The sequence below is a fragment of the Chiroxiphia lanceolata genome, chromosome 5 (assembly GCF_009829145.1).
Source record: "Chiroxiphia lanceolata isolate bChiLan1 chromosome 5, bChiLan1.pri, whole genome shotgun sequence".
Taxonomy (NCBI): domain Eukaryota; kingdom Metazoa; phylum Chordata; class Aves; order Passeriformes; family Pipridae; genus Chiroxiphia; species Chiroxiphia lanceolata.
Window position 1 is genome coordinate 47,579,020 of NC_045641.1, and position 20,424 is coordinate 47,599,443.

At 35.8% G+C, this 20,424-nt stretch overlaps 1 protein-coding gene across 1 annotated transcript in view; it reads right to left on the reverse strand.

Annotated features, from left to right (window-relative positions):
• Nucleotides 1-20,424, reverse strand: part of ANKS1B (ankyrin repeat and sterile alpha motif domain containing 1B) — a 418,757-nt gene that overhangs the window by 194,815 nt on the left and 203,518 nt on the right. Inside the window, 2 exon segments of the mRNA XM_032689488.1 lie at nt 14,604-14,676; nt 16,547-17,127. Of these exon segments, the coding sequence (XP_032545379.1) occupies nt 14,604-14,676; nt 16,547-17,127 (654 nt within the window).

Consider the following 20,424-nt stretch of genomic DNA (forward strand, 5'->3'; position numbering starts at 1 on the left):
AAGATCACAGGTTCAACTCTATTGGATCACAACACAGCTTCATCTAGCTCATCTAACTTCATCTAGCTTCATCATTCATCAGCTTCATTCACAGTGGCTACTATTAGATCACTACAGAAGAGCATAAGAATAAGATGGAGTGATTCTTTCCTAGTATTCTCCCAGTTTCCAGCAATTTGCAGCTCAATGCCTTCCTGAAAGAGAAATAGCGTCTTTATGCTTAGTTGTCCTTTATGGATTTTTCTGACAGTTTGGTGGTTGATGAAATATGATGTGAGAAAGAGGGTTGAAAGGAGAGCTGGATTCATCTTCCATCCTTCCTCTGTCATCCTCTCCATCCATGGGAAATGGAGGAAATTAAGGGAATGTCTCTTTGCATTTTGAATGCCATCACAAGGATAATAGATTACTGTAATCTTGTATTGCACTTAGGAAAGACACCATTAAGATTCAATTAGAATTCAGCTGCTTTTTCCCCCCGTCTCCATGAGCAGTGAAGGAGTTCCTGCTTCTGGAGGCAGTGTTGATATGAATCCCAGTCTCAGTAGATCCCCACTATCCTATGAAATTATTCTATCTAATGCAAATTCCTTTGGTAGGACAAAGAGCTTTCAGTTGCCTGTCATTTTGTCCAGGAATCATATTCACATCCAAGGGGTAAATGTGTGCATCCTTATTCTGGCTTCAATGGAAGTTAATAATATTTTCTGAAAAAAGGACTTACTGTCTCAGAGCAATTTCTGTGCTTGTCTCGGGACGTTCTACAGGATAATAGTAACACTACACTCACCACCCATGAGTAATCATTTTCACTGGTTTTGTCTAGCAAGAAAAAAGAAAAACCCTCAAAAATTTACATGACACCATGACCAATCAAAATATTTTATTTAATTCAGTAAAGATTTTAGACTACTGTTAAAAACTAGTACACTGAGTGTATAAATATACATAAAATGTATATTACATAGTTTTGCTAAAAATACCAAGCAAGCTCAACCCTCTGCACTATAATTCCTGGCACCGTAAACCCAAATTTATGTAATTTCAGATTTGAGCAAATATTTTTACAGCTCTGTGCTGAGCAACACTGGACTAGCAAACAAGCAAAATTGGGTAACACAGAACTGGGTAACAGATCTATTCGAAGAAAGTGCTCAAAAAAGAGTAGACATATCTCAAGAAGTTAAATACAGCTGATAAAAAATGGTAACAATTTAATAGATTTGGTAACTCTGCAAGGTCCTGTGGGGAGCTGTAGAAATGAGACGCCAGTACTGACACATATCTTTGAAATTCTGAATCTTGAAAGTATACATGATAGAAGGCTAAATATTTCTCTTTGGGTTATTTTATAAATCAGATTCAACCTTACACAGTGTGACACTTTGTTTTCTTCTGCCTAGCTGGGTTCAAAGGCTCCCTTGCCCCTGATGCACCAGATTTTAGAGTGAACTCCTCAGGTGATTAGAGAATTCTCTTCTCTCCTCTCTGTTCCTTCTAGCTTCATTTTATAATTAATTTTCTATGCTCCCTACTTATCCCACTTCTACTTATTCTCCTTGTAAAGTATGAACACTTGCTCTTTTGTCATCCTTCACCTCCAGCTACAACAATTTGTTGCTTTGTTTCGCATCTGCCTTTTTCCTTTTCCTTAATTTTTAATCCCACATCCCCTTTCAAATCCTTTAAAGCAGATTTCTTTAGAGTTGAGACTACGTTGGATTAGGTATTTGAGGTATAGATTAGATACAGCACGACAACTGCTACATGCATTAGTTCTTCAACATTAACCAGCAGCTAATTGCAAAGTTGATACTCTAAACCTGTACTGGAAAAAGTATGTTTAAATGGAAGCAGAAGTAACTTGAAATTCTTTACTAAAAAAACCTGTCTGAACTACCCCTCATTTATTTCTTCTCTAGAACACCCAAAATTTTAGAAAATAATGATATATAAATCAGACGCAACCATATTTCACTGATATGATACAACAAAATTATAATAATGAACAAAAACCAGGGGCATCTGTGCTCTGAGGGCACCAATGGGCCTTGATGCCCATGCCCAGCATTTCCCCAGGTCTTCCTAACCCCACCCACAGCCCAAGACCTCATTTCAGGTAAGTCTGGGACCATTGGTTACTGCCCCAGCAATGCGAAGCAGTGCCAGTTTCTGGCCATGCCTCTGGTCCTAACCACAAGATGGATGTAGGTAGTTTTTCTCCTGGATAGACCCCTCAGACATAAATTGTGTCTTTTTTCCAGCCCCATCTTCAGCCCTGCCTCTTGCATGGATTATGAACCCATGTTACAGCATTATCTCCATTTCTGTCCCTAACCCATTTCTATCCTGGCTGGGCTCCCTCAATGGACCCTGGACCAAGTCATCTCTCAGAGGCCTGTCTGGGGTGGTCAGTGGAATGTGTTACCAGCACCTGGCTCTGCCCACTGGGCGCAGACCCCATGGGACTGCGGGTGAGGGCACAGCTCTTGGCCTTTAGGGAACAACCATCCCTCTCTGCTCTCTGACAAGAAGTCAGGTTCTCAACAGGAACTTACTTTATTACACAAAAACCCTATAACGACCTTCTGTAATATTTATCCCCTGCTAACACAGACTCTGCAGCACCAAAAGAAAACTGCAGTATCTTTCAATGAATAATAAAGATGTTACTTGAGTGGGTGTCATGCTGGCACAGCCCTGGCAACTCACTGGACTGCTTGCATATGGATGAGATTATATAAACCCTGTTCATCCTGTCTATGAGCTCCCTCATGCCGATAACTCTATTCTCACTCTCCCACCTCTGGAGCCCAGGATCTTGTCTCAGGAATCTGTGTTGATGCTTACAGAAGTGCAAATACCTCTCATGGCATTGTACTTAGTCCTGCATGGCTTTTTGTTTTAGAAATTGGAATGAAAAAAATGCAACTTTCTGGTCAAGTTTCATAAACTGTACTCCAGGAATCATTCCTTCCATAGTTCATTTGTCAAGACTAATGGATCTCAGCAAGAGCTCAAGTAGTCCTACAGGTACAGGTTAGCTGAAAATACACTCATCAGACTGATTCCACTAATGTTTTGTAACATATTAATGATTATTTCCTATACTACAAAGCAGATCAAAACTTGAGATGGTTTAATAAGCAAACCCAACACCTACAGTTATTCTCTTACACTCCGGTCTAAAGCTGTCTATATTTCTAGCTATTCATAGTTCAAAAACTTTCACAAACGTGGATTTCTTTCTTGCATAAATCTGAGAAGAATGGCTGGTCTCTACATAAATGCCACATTCATATGGAAGTAGGGGATTTGTCTACTGACAAGATAATATATTCTTTGGAATTATGCTCTATAAAACATTTCAAATAGCCTATCACAGAACAGAAGTAGCACTAAGTAACTGAGATGGGCCATCATATCCTGTAAATAGAAAAGCAGTCAAACAGCAGAGTTCATAAGAAATATTTATCTAAACTCACACATGAAGTCATGAGTAATAAATACACTTTAGAAATAGATTCCAGAAAATCTCACCACTTTAAACTAAATGCTATTATTAGTATTTAATGGAAATTCATATTAGCAATCAATAATTTAACCTCAACCATCCCAGACTTGAAATAACGCAATAACCTAAAATAAAGAGCTAAAGACAGCAATGGATAAAAGCAGAAAAGCAGTTTTGTGAAGTTCCTGGTATCGTAAATTATGATGTAGGGGGGGTAAGTAGTAAATAGCAAATAATTTTTGAAGGATGTGAAGGCATTCAAATACACTATCTTCCTGAAAATAGGGATATGAAACAAGAAGATACTGATCCTAGTGGTACAATCATGAAATCAGGTTAACAGTCTGGGTTAGAAAGCAAACGGATTCACTTTAATAAGTTCAGTATTCTGAATTACTTCATTTTCTGTAGGTGGAATTAAAACTAGAAACAATTTGGTGTGCCGTAAAGTCTATAACAAGCCAAAGATTTTTCAACTACCATGCGATGTTCTTGTGATTACTAGAAATGTGAACTTCCAAGGATCCCTATCTATTTAAATCTAAGGACTACTAGAAGGAAACATGAGTGAATCAGCTGAACTTTCAAGAAACTGTTATTAATTCAGTTTTAGTAGACTTAGCTCTCTATATAATTCATGAAAGATAAACTTCATCATAGTCTCACTTGCCATAACATCTCTAATCCTAACATATTTGTAAGATTAACACCCCTATCATCTCATATAAACCACCACCAGAGATACTGTACAAAGTTTTAGAGATTTGCCCTTAGCAACCACATATGAAAATAATAAAGTGATTAATAAGGGCAAATCTGTAAAATCTATTTTAGACGTTAAGAATATTCTGTTGCCTTTAAAGTATTTCCTGGCCACAGGTTGTGAAAGCTTCGTTTTTCATCAGATACTTTTAACTCCACTGATGTGCTAATTCCTATGCTACATACATTTTTCAACCTTATATTGAATTTGATTCTGCTTTAGAAATAAATGCTGTTCAATTTAGTCAAATAAGTTGAATAAAATATTAATATACATGTCTGTAAATGGCTACATAGTTGCAAGGTTCCGATTAAACAGCAAGGAAAAAGCTGAACCTAAGCACGTGGCTTCTAAAACTTTCAAGTAATCTGATAATTCTTTTCACGTCATTTATCATGGCTTGAAAAAAGTATCAACCTCTAAGAGTTACAGTAGAATGATTATGAGAGCATTATAGAATGAGGGCATCATTGGCTTGTTACTTTTTAGGCACAACAACAAACACTCTGGCATTAACTTTGTGAAATCCAGCCCAACTGTCCTTGTGGAAACGACAAAGAATATTAGTACCCCTCCTGTACTGCTGTGGTTCAGTGGAGACACAGCCAAGACCTCAGTCTTACTGGGAATAACTTTGAAAATGTTTTAATCAATCTTTTTTCAAGTTCTGAAATCTGCAATCTACTTTCGTTGATCCTTTTATCTCCTTTCTAGATGGGCAAAGCTCAGCAATGTATTCAACCTCATAGTGCAAAAAGATACATTCTATGCAGCTCAGTGACTTTAGGGATTGGTCCAACAGAGGAGTGAATTGACCAGGAAGAGCAGATTGCAGCATTAACATTATTATCCTCAGAAATGTTTTAAAATCCACTTTTGAGTTAGGGACCCATTTACTACCAATAGAAGCCAGGAAGTAATATAAGTAATATCTTTAAACAACTTTCACAACCAATTAATTTGAGATCTAACCTTATTTGTTTTTATCAGTGTGATTTTGCAAAGTTAGGCCATAGGCAGATATATCCAAACTTTTAAAGTGAGAATAACTGTTATTCAGTTAATTCTGATTTTCTGTACAGAAACATATACAATTCTTCTAAGCACTGTACCCAAACATGCCTAAACATCATGCTACTTAATTCTCCATTTTACTATTATTTGTCAATATATTCTGAGTTTCATGAGTGTGGAAGTCATTGAAAATCTGATTTTCCGAGTTTTGCATTGTGTATTCACACTATTCTGCACTCTGTCTCAAAACAGATAATATGGGTTTATATGAATATAGTATAGGTCTATATCATGACACATCTACTTATTAACATACATGTCTTCTTCGTAACTCAGTATCTCTCACTTCTTTAAAGAGAAATTATTTAATGTGAGAATATTTTAAAGATACCGAAACAAGGCTTTAGAAACAGTGGTAAGTACACTATTTGAATTTTCATAGATTTGAGTAGTATATTCAAACTGTGCATAAATTGTTCATGTTTGTGGTCATAAAGACTTCTGTTTTAACCATATTTAACAGTAGAACATAAGGATCAGATATTAGTTTAATATCCAAATAAAAGAAGAGATGTTAGGGATTTGGTATGCATTACTCCTCTTTCTGAGAATAAGTATTTCTAGAAATTAAAAAATAAGTACCTTTAGATCTGACAAAACTTTTAGTATACACTTTCCAAGGAAGAATACATCGTTTGTATTCTGGGGCGGGGGGGGGGGGGGGGGGGGGGGGGGGGGGAAAGAAGTTTGTTTTCTCAGAAATAACAGTACAGCAGACCAGACTGCCCAAGTTTTTACTTTTTAAAAGGGAAAAAATATCAGTATTGGAATGGGGTCTGAATCTTCTATGCTTTTTCACTAAAATATTACATCTCATGTGGGGAAATACCTCGGAACTCTCAGCATATTAAGTCAAAATTACATGTCAATCCTCCAGTTAGAAGAGACTTTGTAGAAGACTCCTTTGTTCAAGCAGTCCTATTGCAGAGTACCTAAATTTGGCATGAGCAGGTCTGATGGCCACGAGTAGACTACAACCTAAATTGACAAGAATTAGGCTATACATTTACTGTCTGATGAATATCAATATTTATAATATCGTAGCTCCATTTTCCTAAGTTTCTTTGTTTGCTATCAATCTTCTCTATTCCTTCTAGAAGACATATACCAGAAATCATTTATTTAAGTCTGTGAATACAATGACTGAGTTGCTTTCCAACAGTTTTGGAAAAAAAAGCCTAACACTGAAGAGAAAAAGCGAAAAGCATGGACAGAGATAAAAGGTTTATGTTAACAGGCACTTAAAGACAGAGTGGAAATGTAAAAGGAAAATGTATCAGAGTTAAAGACTACATGGATAAATATGGTCTGATGACATATTTTTATTTTATTTTCTGCTTAGCCTATGTCTTCCTTTGTAGTAGGCTGTTTCAAACACACCTCTGATTAATTGGTGTATGGAGAGTACATAGCTGAATATTACATTTATGAAACTACAGGGTAAAATTACTAATATAATAGGAATATATGAATAACAGAAAATAAAATAAATGCCTGCAGCTTTTTGCATCCAACTCCCATTGCATTTACTATAAAATAGCTAAAAGCTCTACATTATCCTGCAGTTTGCCCAGTTGTCTATAAGGTTTGGTTTGGGATTCAATGGGTCGTTAAAACAGATGCATCTTTATCTCTTGTTTAGGCTTTTAAGTGTAGAAGTCAAGAAAACATCAACCCAATTATATGTGATATTTTCTGTAGAATTTATATGATCTTTAGGTAAGTTCAGTGCCATGCAATACATTAGGACTCATCATGTTCTCAGTAAATAGGTGCCAAAATATTTCTTCCTCATATTTTGCAGCTACATGGCTTCTGTTCTCCACTATTTTATAATCTAGATGATTACATACACTTAAATTACCATTCAAATATTTTGAAATGCAGATAATAGAAACAGAAATATGAAGATTGGTATGAATAATGCATGGATAGAAATATCTGTGTGAAAGCACCAGAAGAAACAGTGCCTCGAAGAATTAAAGGTATGGTCTGTACTGATAACCAAGGACATTGCTGCCAGTGGTAAAGCACTAGGGAGTATGTTTCTGTCAGGACGAGAAGGAGTGTGCTCTGATAAAACAACAGCTCAGACAACCTATCAGGAGAAGACCCTATGCTACAGCAACAATATCACAGCACACTGCATGTGATATTCATCTTCCTCTTATTCCAAAAGGATGACCTAAAAATATCTGAGAAAAGAAAGCAAAATCAATAAACGTCACCGAAGAAAATTTTGTATCAAAAGGACTGCATCATAGCAACTGTTGATCCCTAAAGATCTATGAAAACTAGTTTATTTTTTCTAATCAAAAGGAACTCTACAAATACAATAAGAATGCAATAGTCAGGCTACCACAACACACATAAATGACCATGGACAGGCACCTTGGCCATGCACACATGCACACCTTGGTGCTTTTGGGTCCTGAGTGTGAGAAAGTCCATAAGAGAACATGTGTGACTGAAACCAGTTTTGCCTAAAAGAAGAATCAATTTCACCTTCCGTAACATCTCATATTGACTTCATTTACACAAATTCCCCCCAGCTGTTCTACCACTGCAACTTAAAATTCCACCTTCACTTTCCAGTTATTAATAAGATACAAGGAAGTGTAGAATCAAACCCAAATGTGTGGCTCTCTTCCCTAAAGCGCAGTCCTATAATTGATGGTAAAGAGTTCAAAGACTTGCATCTTAAAAACTTCAGACTGCATCTGCATTTCCTATTGAGGAGGCTTCAAACAGCACTGGGAGCAGTGACCAGCTGCTGAAGCTGTTTCCTCTGTTTGGGTCCCTCTTCTATCAGCTACAGAGTCGGGTTCCCTCTGCCTTTTACTTTTTTTTTTGGTATCTATGATGCTACAGATATTTCTGTCTTTTTGCACAGCATATCAGCTTCAAAGGAAAGGTGGAAGTTAGGAGGGAAGTCATGTTATCCTCATTTTATAGTCTGGTTGTTGTGGTTGGCTACTGCAAAATTATAAAGTTATGTGTTCAAAACTGTAAGCTTAAGATGTCTCCCACTTTATGAGAAGGTGCATGGCTCATTTTATTAAATTCTATTAATGAAATCCACCTTATCAAAGCTCTTTGCTTAATCACTCAGAGATTTAAAAAGGAAAAGATAAATGCTGCAAAACAGGTACTAAATTGCAATAAAAATATATAATTTCAAGTATATAACTTACCACTGTGAAATCTGCCTTATGCCAACATGCCTACACATATCCAATTAAAATTCTGCCTTAATTAAGTACTTATATTTTATCTGTTTTCAGCCTTTGGAGGAGGGAGGATATTAACAGCTTTGGAGGAAGACCACTTTGCCAAAACTGCAACCATATGGCAGCAGATAGAAAAGGGCCAATGTAACAAGGCTTCATTTGTTAAGAAAGTTTGATGACTTCTGAGTGAGATTTTAGCTTTTATAGGTAGAACCACACTAGAGACGATGAAGGCTTCATTTCTGAGTAGTGGTAGTGGAACAGATGGAAGAAAGAGAGTAAACCAAGCCATGTAGCTTCAGGCAGTCAAAGGTTTATCCAATTCTAATTATATTACAGATATAAAGGGCACAACACGAGCACTTATTCCTCTCATTCAGCTTTTCTGTCTGTGGCCCCACCTGATTCCATCTTTTCCTAGGCTGCTGAAGTCATGTCTACTTTGTGCTCAAACTCATGTCCCTTGCAAATCTGAAGAGTAAGATATCTTACAATTTTCCCCATACTGCAAAAGAGAAATCATCAATAATAACCTTGGTTGTAACAGTAGAAAAGGAAAAATAAACAAAGAAAATAAGTTTTATATGATGACTGTCTACAACTTTCATCCTGATATGAAAGATTTGAGAAAGTACACTACAAAATGTACAAAAGGTACAGTGCACTGTACAAAAGGTACAGTGCTCTGTGACCTGTTGTCAATCTCTGGCATTAAATATGTACTACATGAAGTAGAAACATATAGTGGGTACATCAAGAAGCAATCAGATCTTGTTTGTGGAAGAACTTGACATAGATGCTGCATGTGATGCTAGGATTACCTCCAAGCAGAGGAAAAGGCACTGTTCTCACAAAGGGCAACAAAAAAACTTCAGTAAAATACAAACTTGCTAAATGCAAAAAGAATTTTGCTTACATCAGCTGTAAGAAAAAGGCTTATCCATATATTACATTTTAAACTAAAATTGTAGATCAAGAAACTGAAGATAATTCCGTAAACTCTACCCTGAGAGGTGGAACAATGAGGGCACTTGAGGATAGGTACACGCTCAGCTGATCAAAAAAATTCTGACTACAGTGCACTTGTATACACACAGCAACTGGTTAGTGCATTTATGGATAGTAACCAAAAAAGACTTCATGCCTAGTAGAATTATAAAATTGTAAATCACCCTCCATATGCTGGAACATATTTGACAGAAGTGGCTCTCTCAAAAGCCCAGCACAATGCTAAAACGATTGTAGATTATTTTGATGTGGAATGACCTTCAACAATTATTTCCTTAGTCATTATTTAATTGCTCTGATTTGAAACAATTCTAGCTTTAATCATGATGATGATATGATATCCATAACCCACATTAAATTTTTTTTCTGAAGTAGAATATTTTTTGATTATTCCCTTTCAAGTGATTTGCAAATATAAGTAAACTCTGAATAACAAACCTGAACAGCTACCAAGCTCCAACTAACACAGAAATACTGCTATGCATGTCTTGAAACACTTTTTATTACAGAGAAAAAATTGTAGGCAAAGAAAATATCAAATTGTAGTATTTCTTCTTTTTACTTTACCTTGTAGACACATTCCTTCTAAATCATGTTATTACAGTAGTCACAGAATCATTACAAAATAGACGCAAAGGGATTTAAAACAGTGAACATTTCCATTCAGACTCAGGCCAAGGGCAGTTATCCCCCAACCATTATTCTTTTCATTCTAGCAAATACTCAAAAGTCTTCGAGATGTTGTTGAATGTAACCGAGGTTATAATCTCCTTAATAATCTATTTGGATGCTTCAATACATCACCTTCATAATTTTATCTTGGGGATACGAGAGGAAGGTTCATCTTAGCTAGTTTTAGACAGTTACATCTGAGGAGGTCCTCTAAGGCACTTCCAGTGCCATTTGCCATGCTTCAGGCATTTAGATATGATAAACAATAACAAAAAAGTGCCTGCTTATCTAACTCAGTATTAGTGGCTCAGATGTACTCAATGCAGCCCTACACTCCTGAAGTCTGAATTCAGCCATTACGAGTAAGATTCATCTATCTGACCTACCATCATTTCCATCAAGCTCATGCTTTCTTAATTAATTTACAAAAACCCATATTGGACAATGTCAAAACCTTAACTAAAGTCCAAATACTGGACATCTACTGTTCTTTTCTTACCTACAAAATCTGATAGCCACTCCTAGAATGGAATTAGATTGCTTTAATATGTTTGCACTTGGTAAATCCATATTGCCTCTTACGTATTTCTTTTCTATTTTCTAGCTACTTTAAGTAGTTTATATGTTCATTGACTTTTCTGTGAATTGAAAATAATTCCCCACATTCTCCTTCCTTTCCTCTTTTACAGATAAGTTCAATGTCATTCGTGTTTAGTCTTTTGGTACCTGATATCATCTTCCAAGAATTCTCACAGAAACCCACTAACAGAACTTTTTCAGACAGCTATGTAACACAAATTGAAGTTCATTAAATAAGTTGTAAAATCCCTAGCCTATATAATCTGCTCCTTCCTTATCTACAGTTGAGGTTCTACCTCTAGGATTATTTACATGTCATATGTTCACTGAAGACCTCTTCGATAAACATGTATAATAAAAAAATCACTGTATGTTTTTGCCTTCTCTGCACTTACTCCAAGCAGGTTTTCCTTTCCTGCAGTACCTCTCTTAGGTGCTGAAGATTTCTTCGTTCCTCTGTCTATTAAGGTACTGATATAATTATGTTATATTAAATCTTAAATTTCTCTTGCTAGTTGCATCTAACTGAGTGCTTTGGCACTTCTGACTTGTCTCTACATGCATGTTATTCCATCATGCTTAGTAAAGAGAGAAATTTTCCTCATTATGCCTAAGGTGAAAGAAGAGATGAAAATTTAACTAAGCTGGTCTTTTACACTTTCTTTTCTTCCCATTGGTGAAGCTTATACTATGGTCTTTAGTAGAGTTCTGTTGAAAAGCCCACAGATTTCTCTTTAACTTGCACCCTAGAGATTTTTTTTAGATAAATTCTCTGAATTTTGTTGACATCTACCTTTTTGAGCCTTTTTTTTCTAGGCAGTAATGTAATTTCTTTCCCAATAAATAGCTGTTGCAAAATTTGACTCTTGTGAAGAAACAAATCAGCCATAACTTAAGTGCCAGGTGGCAGAGATGTTTCCACATTAGCTTCAGTAGATCATCACTAACCAGCAGAATCTTTCATTTCCTCTGTTACCAAGAGGTTCTGTATTCCTTGGGCTAGTGTTTGGGGGTTTTTGTCTGTTATCATTGAGGTTGATTCTTATGTGTTTCCTGGTCAGCACTTTTTCTTTTGACTTCAGTGTTAAGTTATTCAGATGTTGAATGCTACATGCCCTCAGAGGACATCAACAGCCAGCTTTCTCTCTGTAGTTTTAAGTTTATTCCTCCAGTACCTGTATGGCTATCAACTGAAAAGTCTGCTTCAAGTTTTTTTGTTTCTGAATACATGCTGTGAAGTTCTCATCACCATACTCACTCAGTTTTGAATCTCTCCTTTCAGTGCTCCTCTAATTGCTTCTTAAGAGATTTCCCTAGAAATCTAAGGGCAGTCTTTCTACATGTCACCAGTAGGAAAACATAGGCCAAAGATCTGGCAAATCCATTCAAGACTTTCATCACAAGATGTCATCATTGTCTAATTCTAAATATAGCTACTGAATCAGGAGTATATGACACATTTCCTCTCAAATATTTTTTACTGAGAATGAGATATTATGTACAAGAAGCTCTTCATGATTGTGTTTGAATTTTATATATTTTTGATATACTTTTATACACTTTTGTTTTTACTAGCAGTTAAAAAACTAAAGTATAATATGAATTACAGGATTAAGCAAATACTAAAATGAAGCATTCCATATGAAGCTACATTTGCTCTTCAGTATTATCAGAAATTCTGCTATTTGCTAAAAAGTTATTAGACAAGTGAAGTTTTCTGAACACAGTATTAATAATCTAGATGTTTTCAGTTCAACACTAGAAGTCTATTAAAGTCTTTATTAAAGACATTAAGCTTTAGTGTATAATCTTTTTATAAATGTATTCAAGTAAAACTAACAAAACTCATATTTATATATAAACTGACGAATTATTTCAAAATTATATTGATACCATACCACTTAGTTTTTTATTCCTAAGCATAGGCATGATCTTTACCTTTGGCTATGTTATGCGTAATACAGAGCTGAGAAGGTGAACGAGAATTTCAGTGGTGAAAGTCAGGTCTGCAGTACTACAACATTTGGGCAGATAAAACCTTAAGTAAAACATGGAGGAATGATAGCATCTGTAAGTAATTAGACAGGGGCTAAGGGAACATTGAGGCACCTGAGACACTTCTTGCTAACAAACTATAGGAGCTACCAAAGGAAGCATAGACACTAATAAAAGCTGTTTAGCTGCAGAACATTTCAAAGCAACTCCCTAATTTGGGCCAAAGACCTAACAAAAAATCACTTAGATTGTATTATCAGTAAGAAAAACCTGTATATTGCCTTGTGGTAGTTAGTAAGAGGTAATTAACACGAGCTAAAATCTAAAGTCAAGTGAAAATCTATTCTTAAATATATAAACATCAGTGTAATAAGGCTCTACTTGATTGGTTACTCCAGCTTCCAAATAGTGAGAAATGAAAATTCCTTACTTCCTCCTAGATAACCGATTACTTGATTATTACTTAGGTACTACTGGTGAGGGAGGAATGTTGGAGAGGCAGCCTTGGTGCTGTGCAAGCACTGCTCAGTAGTAGCCAAACAGGGTGTTTTAAAGGTGAACACCTTTCTAGCTACCAAAGCAAAGCACAGCACTGTGAGTGCTGCTGTGCAAAAATGAACTCCATCTCCAGCTGACCCAATACAGCTACCATGATAAAATATAATAAGCAACAAATCCTGAATTACTTATAATACATTCAGAAATTATTAACTATCTCCTAACCTAGAGTTTGTCTATGAATAATTCTACTTTCAAAACTTGTAAGTTTCAGAAACAAAGAACAGACTGCCAGTACATGTCTAGCACTTTTCATGATATTGCCTTTTTTATTTTTAGGAAAAAACCAATCTGAATCTGCTTGTTTTATCTGCAATTATATTTGTATACAAATCAGTTTTCTCTTTTACCTAGAGTCCCTTTTCACTGTACAAGTGAAAATAGCTGTGTCAATTCTATTTAATTGATGAAACAGTTTCATCCTATATACATATAAAGTTCCATAAAATGGACAGTTGTTAAAATATATTCTTTTTCAAATTTTAAGCAATAAGGTACATAACCTCCTGCCCAGTACATAAACCCAATGCAATTTTTAGCAGGGGAGTGCAGGTGAGTTAACATTGCTTTGCCCCAGGCTAAATTATTCAGACATTCAAGTAAGTTTTCTTTCCATGAGTTAGGGAGAAGATGTAGTAAAATGATTTCAAAATTCTTATCAGCACAGTTGCACAGGTTCATGCTGACAGACCAACAGGCTAGGCATGACTTAGAGTTCTTAGAATCCACCATGGTAGGGAAGGTTTTTCTCATCCCTGCTAACACCAGTCCCTGGCTGTCAGCAACATTTTCAGCCCTGTGCCAAATATTTCTTCGAAGCAGCATTAGATAATAAAATGTTTTTAAAAGTGTCAGCGGTTATTGGATTATATATACTCAGAGTCCCATCATTCCAAATAAAACCTCAGCTGAAAAAGATTGTAAAATATCCCCCTAGAAGAAAGGCTTCAGTACAAAGACATTAATGGAGTATTTTTTCTGGTAAGATTTCAAAACAACATTAATAACTCCATTATGCTATTTAAAGCAACAGCTCCAGGATACTGGGCCTAATGCATCTCTAACATTAAACAACATTGATTCTGTTCATAGTTATTCAAAATACCTACAAATGATTTCACCACAAAGAGTTACTTAGCAATGTCTTATCCACAGTTTCCCTACAGAAAATCAAACCAAAATTAAACAATAGTTGGTTGTTTTTTCTTACTTGTAGTGTGATCACTCATCTCCCCCAGTCCAGTATTAATTCCAGCATCTATTGAACTCATGATTTTATCAATCTACAAAAGAGACAACAGTGAAAACAACTGATGGATCCCATCTTCATTATTTTATTTTAGTTTTCATGCATCAACTTATGGCATTGTTACTCTCATTCAGAAAACAATAATCAAAATAGCAAAAAGCAAAAATCAAAGGTGAAAATTAATTTCTCCACTTTGATTTTTATTTTGCAATATTTTTATGCTGGCAAAAGCTAAAGCTTGGAACTAGTATTTCTTTTTCTACAGTAGAGTTCCTTTCATACTGATGCCATCTAGGTATTATCACTAGTGGTCTATTTAAGCAGTAATATTAATGAATAAAAATATTTTTGGTGTGTTCTTAAGTATTAAAGCAATTGTTCAAGTAAGATGTCCAGAGAATTTCCTAGCTCCCTTTTTTTCATCTGCCCCAAGGCTACTGAGTAGGTATGAAACATTGCTGTCCCCTCACATACTGCAGAATTATATTCTCTGTGAAACTGCACTGCATCAATCCCAAAACTTATTTACATGTTTCTAAAGCACATTGAACTTACTATGTCAAAACCATTTTACCTATTTTATTTTCTGTAAGAACAGGACAGAACAAAAAGTGAATCAAAACGCTGGTGTGGACTAAGAAGGCAGACACAGAGAAGCATATTTTACTAAGCTTAATATTAGGACTAGTAGAAAAACTATGTATTAGTCACTGGTGACGGGAGACAATCTAGCATTTATGACAGAATCTGCAGATTGGGAATCCATACCTTTTTTTAATATATATGAACTGCATTTTTTTACTCTTAAGAACAATCGAACCTTGATGCTCCCCTAGAAAGGCAAACTTGGAACTGACTCTAATTTTTTAGAGGACAGGATTTTATAATAATGTAACAAAGTTATAAAGATTGAAACCTGATCCTTAGTGTATTTCCACTGAGAAACTGTCTCCTTTAAAACAGAAACTACCTTTAGATGCCCTATCAAATTAGACATCTAGATGAGCTGAAAACCTAGACATCTAGATGAGATGAAAACCTTTTTCTAGAAAAATAACCAATCACATAATCAACCTCTGTGTTCTTTCTGAATGAAAAAGCACCCTGGAGATAGATACTTTTCCCCTTTGTTGTTGTTTTAAAGAGAAATGCTCACTTCTCTGTAGGGGCACGAAAGATATTTTACCCTCTTAATTCACCCCAGTGAGATGGGAACTTCTGTGTTTTTGAAGAATCTTTTACATTCTTGAAATTCAGCACAGGAGAAAAAAAGCTAAACATAAGGTGCCTAAGAATTATTTTAAATTGAGTTCTAAACCTAAAATAAAGTCTCTCATATGAGCAAGCATGTGCATTACAAATTCAGTGTAATGAATTTATGTTTATGTGGACATAGTCTCAAATTTATTGCAGCTGTGCCAAGCATTTTGTACACAGGCTACATACCAGTTAGAGGATAGGATACACAGGGAGGGTTTGTAGAATGTAACTCTCTATTCCCACCATTTTTTCCTCTCTCTTGCTGGCAGACACTGCCATGGTGGGAAATAATTAGCAAATATGTAAATAATGGGCATAGTTACAAAGGATTTTACCAATTTTATTAGTGTCAGTGGTGAGGGCTTTAGTAGACAATAATTTCAATGCCACAACAAATTACAGAATTACTTCTGGTTAACTTCATTCACTACGGAAACAATAGACTTTATTGAGTGGGCAGCATTGGAATAGAAATGCTTTGCATTTTGTGCCAGCTGTTGAACTACCCTGCATTACACTGTGACATTCCCTTTGAAGATTTGCAGTGTGAAAGATTCACTTTTTATTTCATCTCTGAAACTGAAAACAATAACAGCATCTTCACAAGACCATTTGCTAGTACTTAAAAAATGAACAAAACTTACTTCTTCCCATTCTGATGTGAAAGAAGGTGTTCTCTCTGAATTCCCTTTGGAGCGCTGTTGATTTGGTGTGGGTTCACTCCAATTGCTTCTTGCTTTTTTGTCATTTGGTGGACGGGTGATAAGATTAGAATCAGATTTAGAAACATTTTTGCACAAATGCATTTCAAGCAAAGTCTTCGGTAAGGATCGTATTCTCCCAAGCGTGCATGCTCGCTCCACAAATCCCCCAGTGCTAATAACCCATTGTTCACTTATCCTTGGTGCACCAACCAGTGTATGATTTTCTACTGGTTTATTTTTAGTATGAAATATGGTTCTGTTTACAATTGGTGGTTTTTTTTTCTTAACAGGAGGATCAGAGCTGCTTTCTTTTCGTAGCTGTATCTGCTGCACTGTGCTCTTGCTCAAAATGCTTTTCTCTAGCGGACCACTGCACAGGTTTACTTTGCTGTACAGCTGGAGTGGATTTTCAGGTGGGTCACATGCAGGTGATGATCCATGAAGTAAACCTGCAAACTGCTCAGCGGGGTGTCCTTCTGGAAACTCACTTTCAGTGGATGTTTCACCCTGGCAAAGTTGCTCTGAAACGAGAGAGTACATTGTAAAGAAGAACAGGATGATAAAATACTGCAAACCATAAAACATTTACTCTCCTCAACATTACTTTTGTATGCTACTTGGTTCTTATGTAAAGAAACAAAAGATAAATATGCAATGAACTGATTTATTAGTTTCTTAAAAAAAAAAAAATAAATCTCTCCTTAAACTCGACTATTTTACCCTGACTGGTTGAAGAACAACAATGCTCAGTGCTACACATAAATTCCATGAAAAAACAAATTTATAAAATAGGCCATTGTTATTCCATCATCATAATGGTGTCTCTTTTAATTTGTTATTGAGTTGAAATGTGTAAAAATTATATATACAGTTATTATATACAGTTTCGTATGATGAATTAGGTAGTTATTTTGTAGGTGGTAAAATACATGAAGAACCAGTATTGCCAGAAGCATTTTTAGTAACTTTTCATTTTATAGTCATTATAATAATAGTGAATTTACACTATGATGCCTTTTTACTGACAGTCGCTAAAGAATAGATCTGAGTGTTGTTTTTATTTCTAGGAACTTCTGAGAATAGTAATAGCAACCATTGGGAAAAAAGAATATAAAAACTAGTCTTTTGAAACAAGCTTTATATGTAATTCAGAAGATATAGACACAAAAAGGAACTACAGAAAAATGCACTTTTTGGCACACTTCAGAGTCAATTATTAAAAGTTTATAACTCTTTTTTATGCCTGTTGCTGTAAGAAGTAGGAGGCTAAAAAAGAGACTTGTTCTACCTATGCTGCCTCATAGAAAATGTTGGTGTGGTTAAAATCACTTTATCCACATAGCATTAAGTTAGTAAATTTTACTCAGAATAACTGTGTCCCTGCTAATGGTCACATCTCTATAACTACTTCATTAAAGATAAATACATTCATCTCATTCTTGCTAGAAGTTTTATGCTCATATATAGACTCCAAGTGTAGGACTATATGCACAGCAGTAGCTACCAGAAGAAATGAAACATAAATCATGTCATAATTTGCAAAGAAATTGAGCAGTTTTCTCCTATTAGCTAAAATATCTGCTTGCAATAAAACCGACAACTAAATCTCAAAATATGACCTCTAAAAGAAAGCAGTGTTCTATTTCCTTCAGTGTTTTGTTTTTCCTCAGTGTCTTGTTTCTTCAAAACGTCATCAGCTCTTTTACTAGTCAGCAGCGTAAAAAAATAAAATTAAATGTTTTTATTATTTGTTAAAATATCATAATAAAATTCTAATCAAGCTTAAGAGTGCAATCTAAGAAAATATACTTTTCTTCTTTGGGAAACAACTGACTAGAATACACACTTCAGACATTTTGCAACTAAAAAGATGTGAGCTGTTATGGAGAAAGGTTAAATATAGGACATGACAGAGCTCAAGGGATCAATAAATGCAGAAGAAGTTGGTTTGGTAGAAAAAAGCAGGAGAAAAGGAGAACATGGGGCATTCTCACTTTCTTTGATTTCTGAAAGTTGCTAGATTATTTTTCTGAAAGTTGCTAGATTATACGTATGTCTGCAATTTTGAAGGTGAATTTAAAATAAGAAATAAATGATGCCAATAATTATTGGCTTTGGTGGTTTTCCTTTTAATGAAAAACTCAGTAGAGGAGATTCTATTCCAGATTAAGACATCTCATTTTACATATCCACATGGGTAAGAAGTATGTAAGCTTCCACCACAGTCAGAGATCAGACAGATAAAATCAATGGATCTTATCACTCTTTGCACTCTAAACTGTGTTAACTAGACTGCCAATGACTATTACGGGAGACAGCATCCATTTTGTGTTCAGATGCCTACAATTAGATATCTCATTCATGAGCTGAATCCCATTCTGGTGTTCCAGAGATGCGCCTTATAGCTATGTATTGAACTCATTTAAGATATAAATGTTTTTGTCAGGGCAAAGTAAATCAGGAAGAATAAATCAGAAGAGAGAAGAGCTTACAGACCTGGACTGCAAGAATTTCACTAATATCTACATTAACTTCACTAATATCTTTGCTACATCTATGCTACTAAATAATACTGGCCAACAGCTCATGCCCTTTAGCTTAAACTCTTCTCCTTCTCAAGACAGAGCTGGCCCATCCAAACAATTACTGGGAATGGTCTCTGGCCTCAGCTAACACTTGCACTTTGTTTGGATACTCTCTAGGTGGATACTCAGTATTGGCCAAACCTTGCAAAAACCCAAACAATTTAACAGTACAGACTGCCAAGAACCAATGTCATCTCATGCCCTAATTTTGTTCAATTTACTACTGTAAACAAAATAAGTTCTTACTGAGAACTCCCATTCCTCTGTGGTCAGTAAGTATATGTAGTGACCACTAGAAAGTGTGTGTGTGTATGTCTTACTTTCTAGCAGTGATGCAGTGACAGCATATCAAAATGTTACTTCTGGTTGTTTTGTTAGTCAGTGGCAGCAGTTTACAATGTATTCAAAGACTCCAACTATATCGTATGAGCCTTTTTCAGCTTGTTCTTTCACTACAGTTACGGCATTGTGTACATATAAGTATATACATAATCTACTCTGGGTACAGCTTTCATCTTTAAAATACCCAGACAAATACTTCAGTGAAGTCAGGAAAGATTAAAACAAAGGTTGCCTGTGCAAACATTAATCTTCTCATGTGTTAGCAAGCACTGTATTTCACTTTTTATATGATCACTACTAGCTTTCAAAAACACCCTGCCTGTTTCAGGTAGTGTTCAGAATGAAGTCTGTTTAGTGAAGAAGCAGCTCCACAATATTTTCGTAGTATCATAGAACTGTTTAGGTTGGAAAAGACCTCTAAGATCATCAAGTTCAACTGTTACCCTACCACTGCTAAGTCCACCACTAAACCAAGTCACAGAACCATAGAATCACAGAATCAACTGGATTGGAAAAGACCTCCAAGATCAAGTCCAACCCTTGATCCAACACTGCCGTGGTTACTAGACCATGGCACTAAGTGACACATCCACTCTCATCTTAAAAACCTCCAGGGACTGTGAATTCACCACCTCCCTGGGCAGCCCATTCCAGTGTCTGATTACTCTCTCCATAAAAAATTTCTTCAGAATCCAAAGGAATGTCCTGAAGCTGTGTCAGGGGAGGTTTAGGTTGGATATTAAAAAGAGGTTCTTCACTCAGAGGGTGGCTGGGTACAGAACAGGCTTCCCAGGAAAGTGGTCACATGACCAAGGCTGAAAGAGTTCAAGAAGCATTTGGATGATACTCTTGGTCACATGGTGTGACTCTTGGGGATGTCCCTGTGCAGGC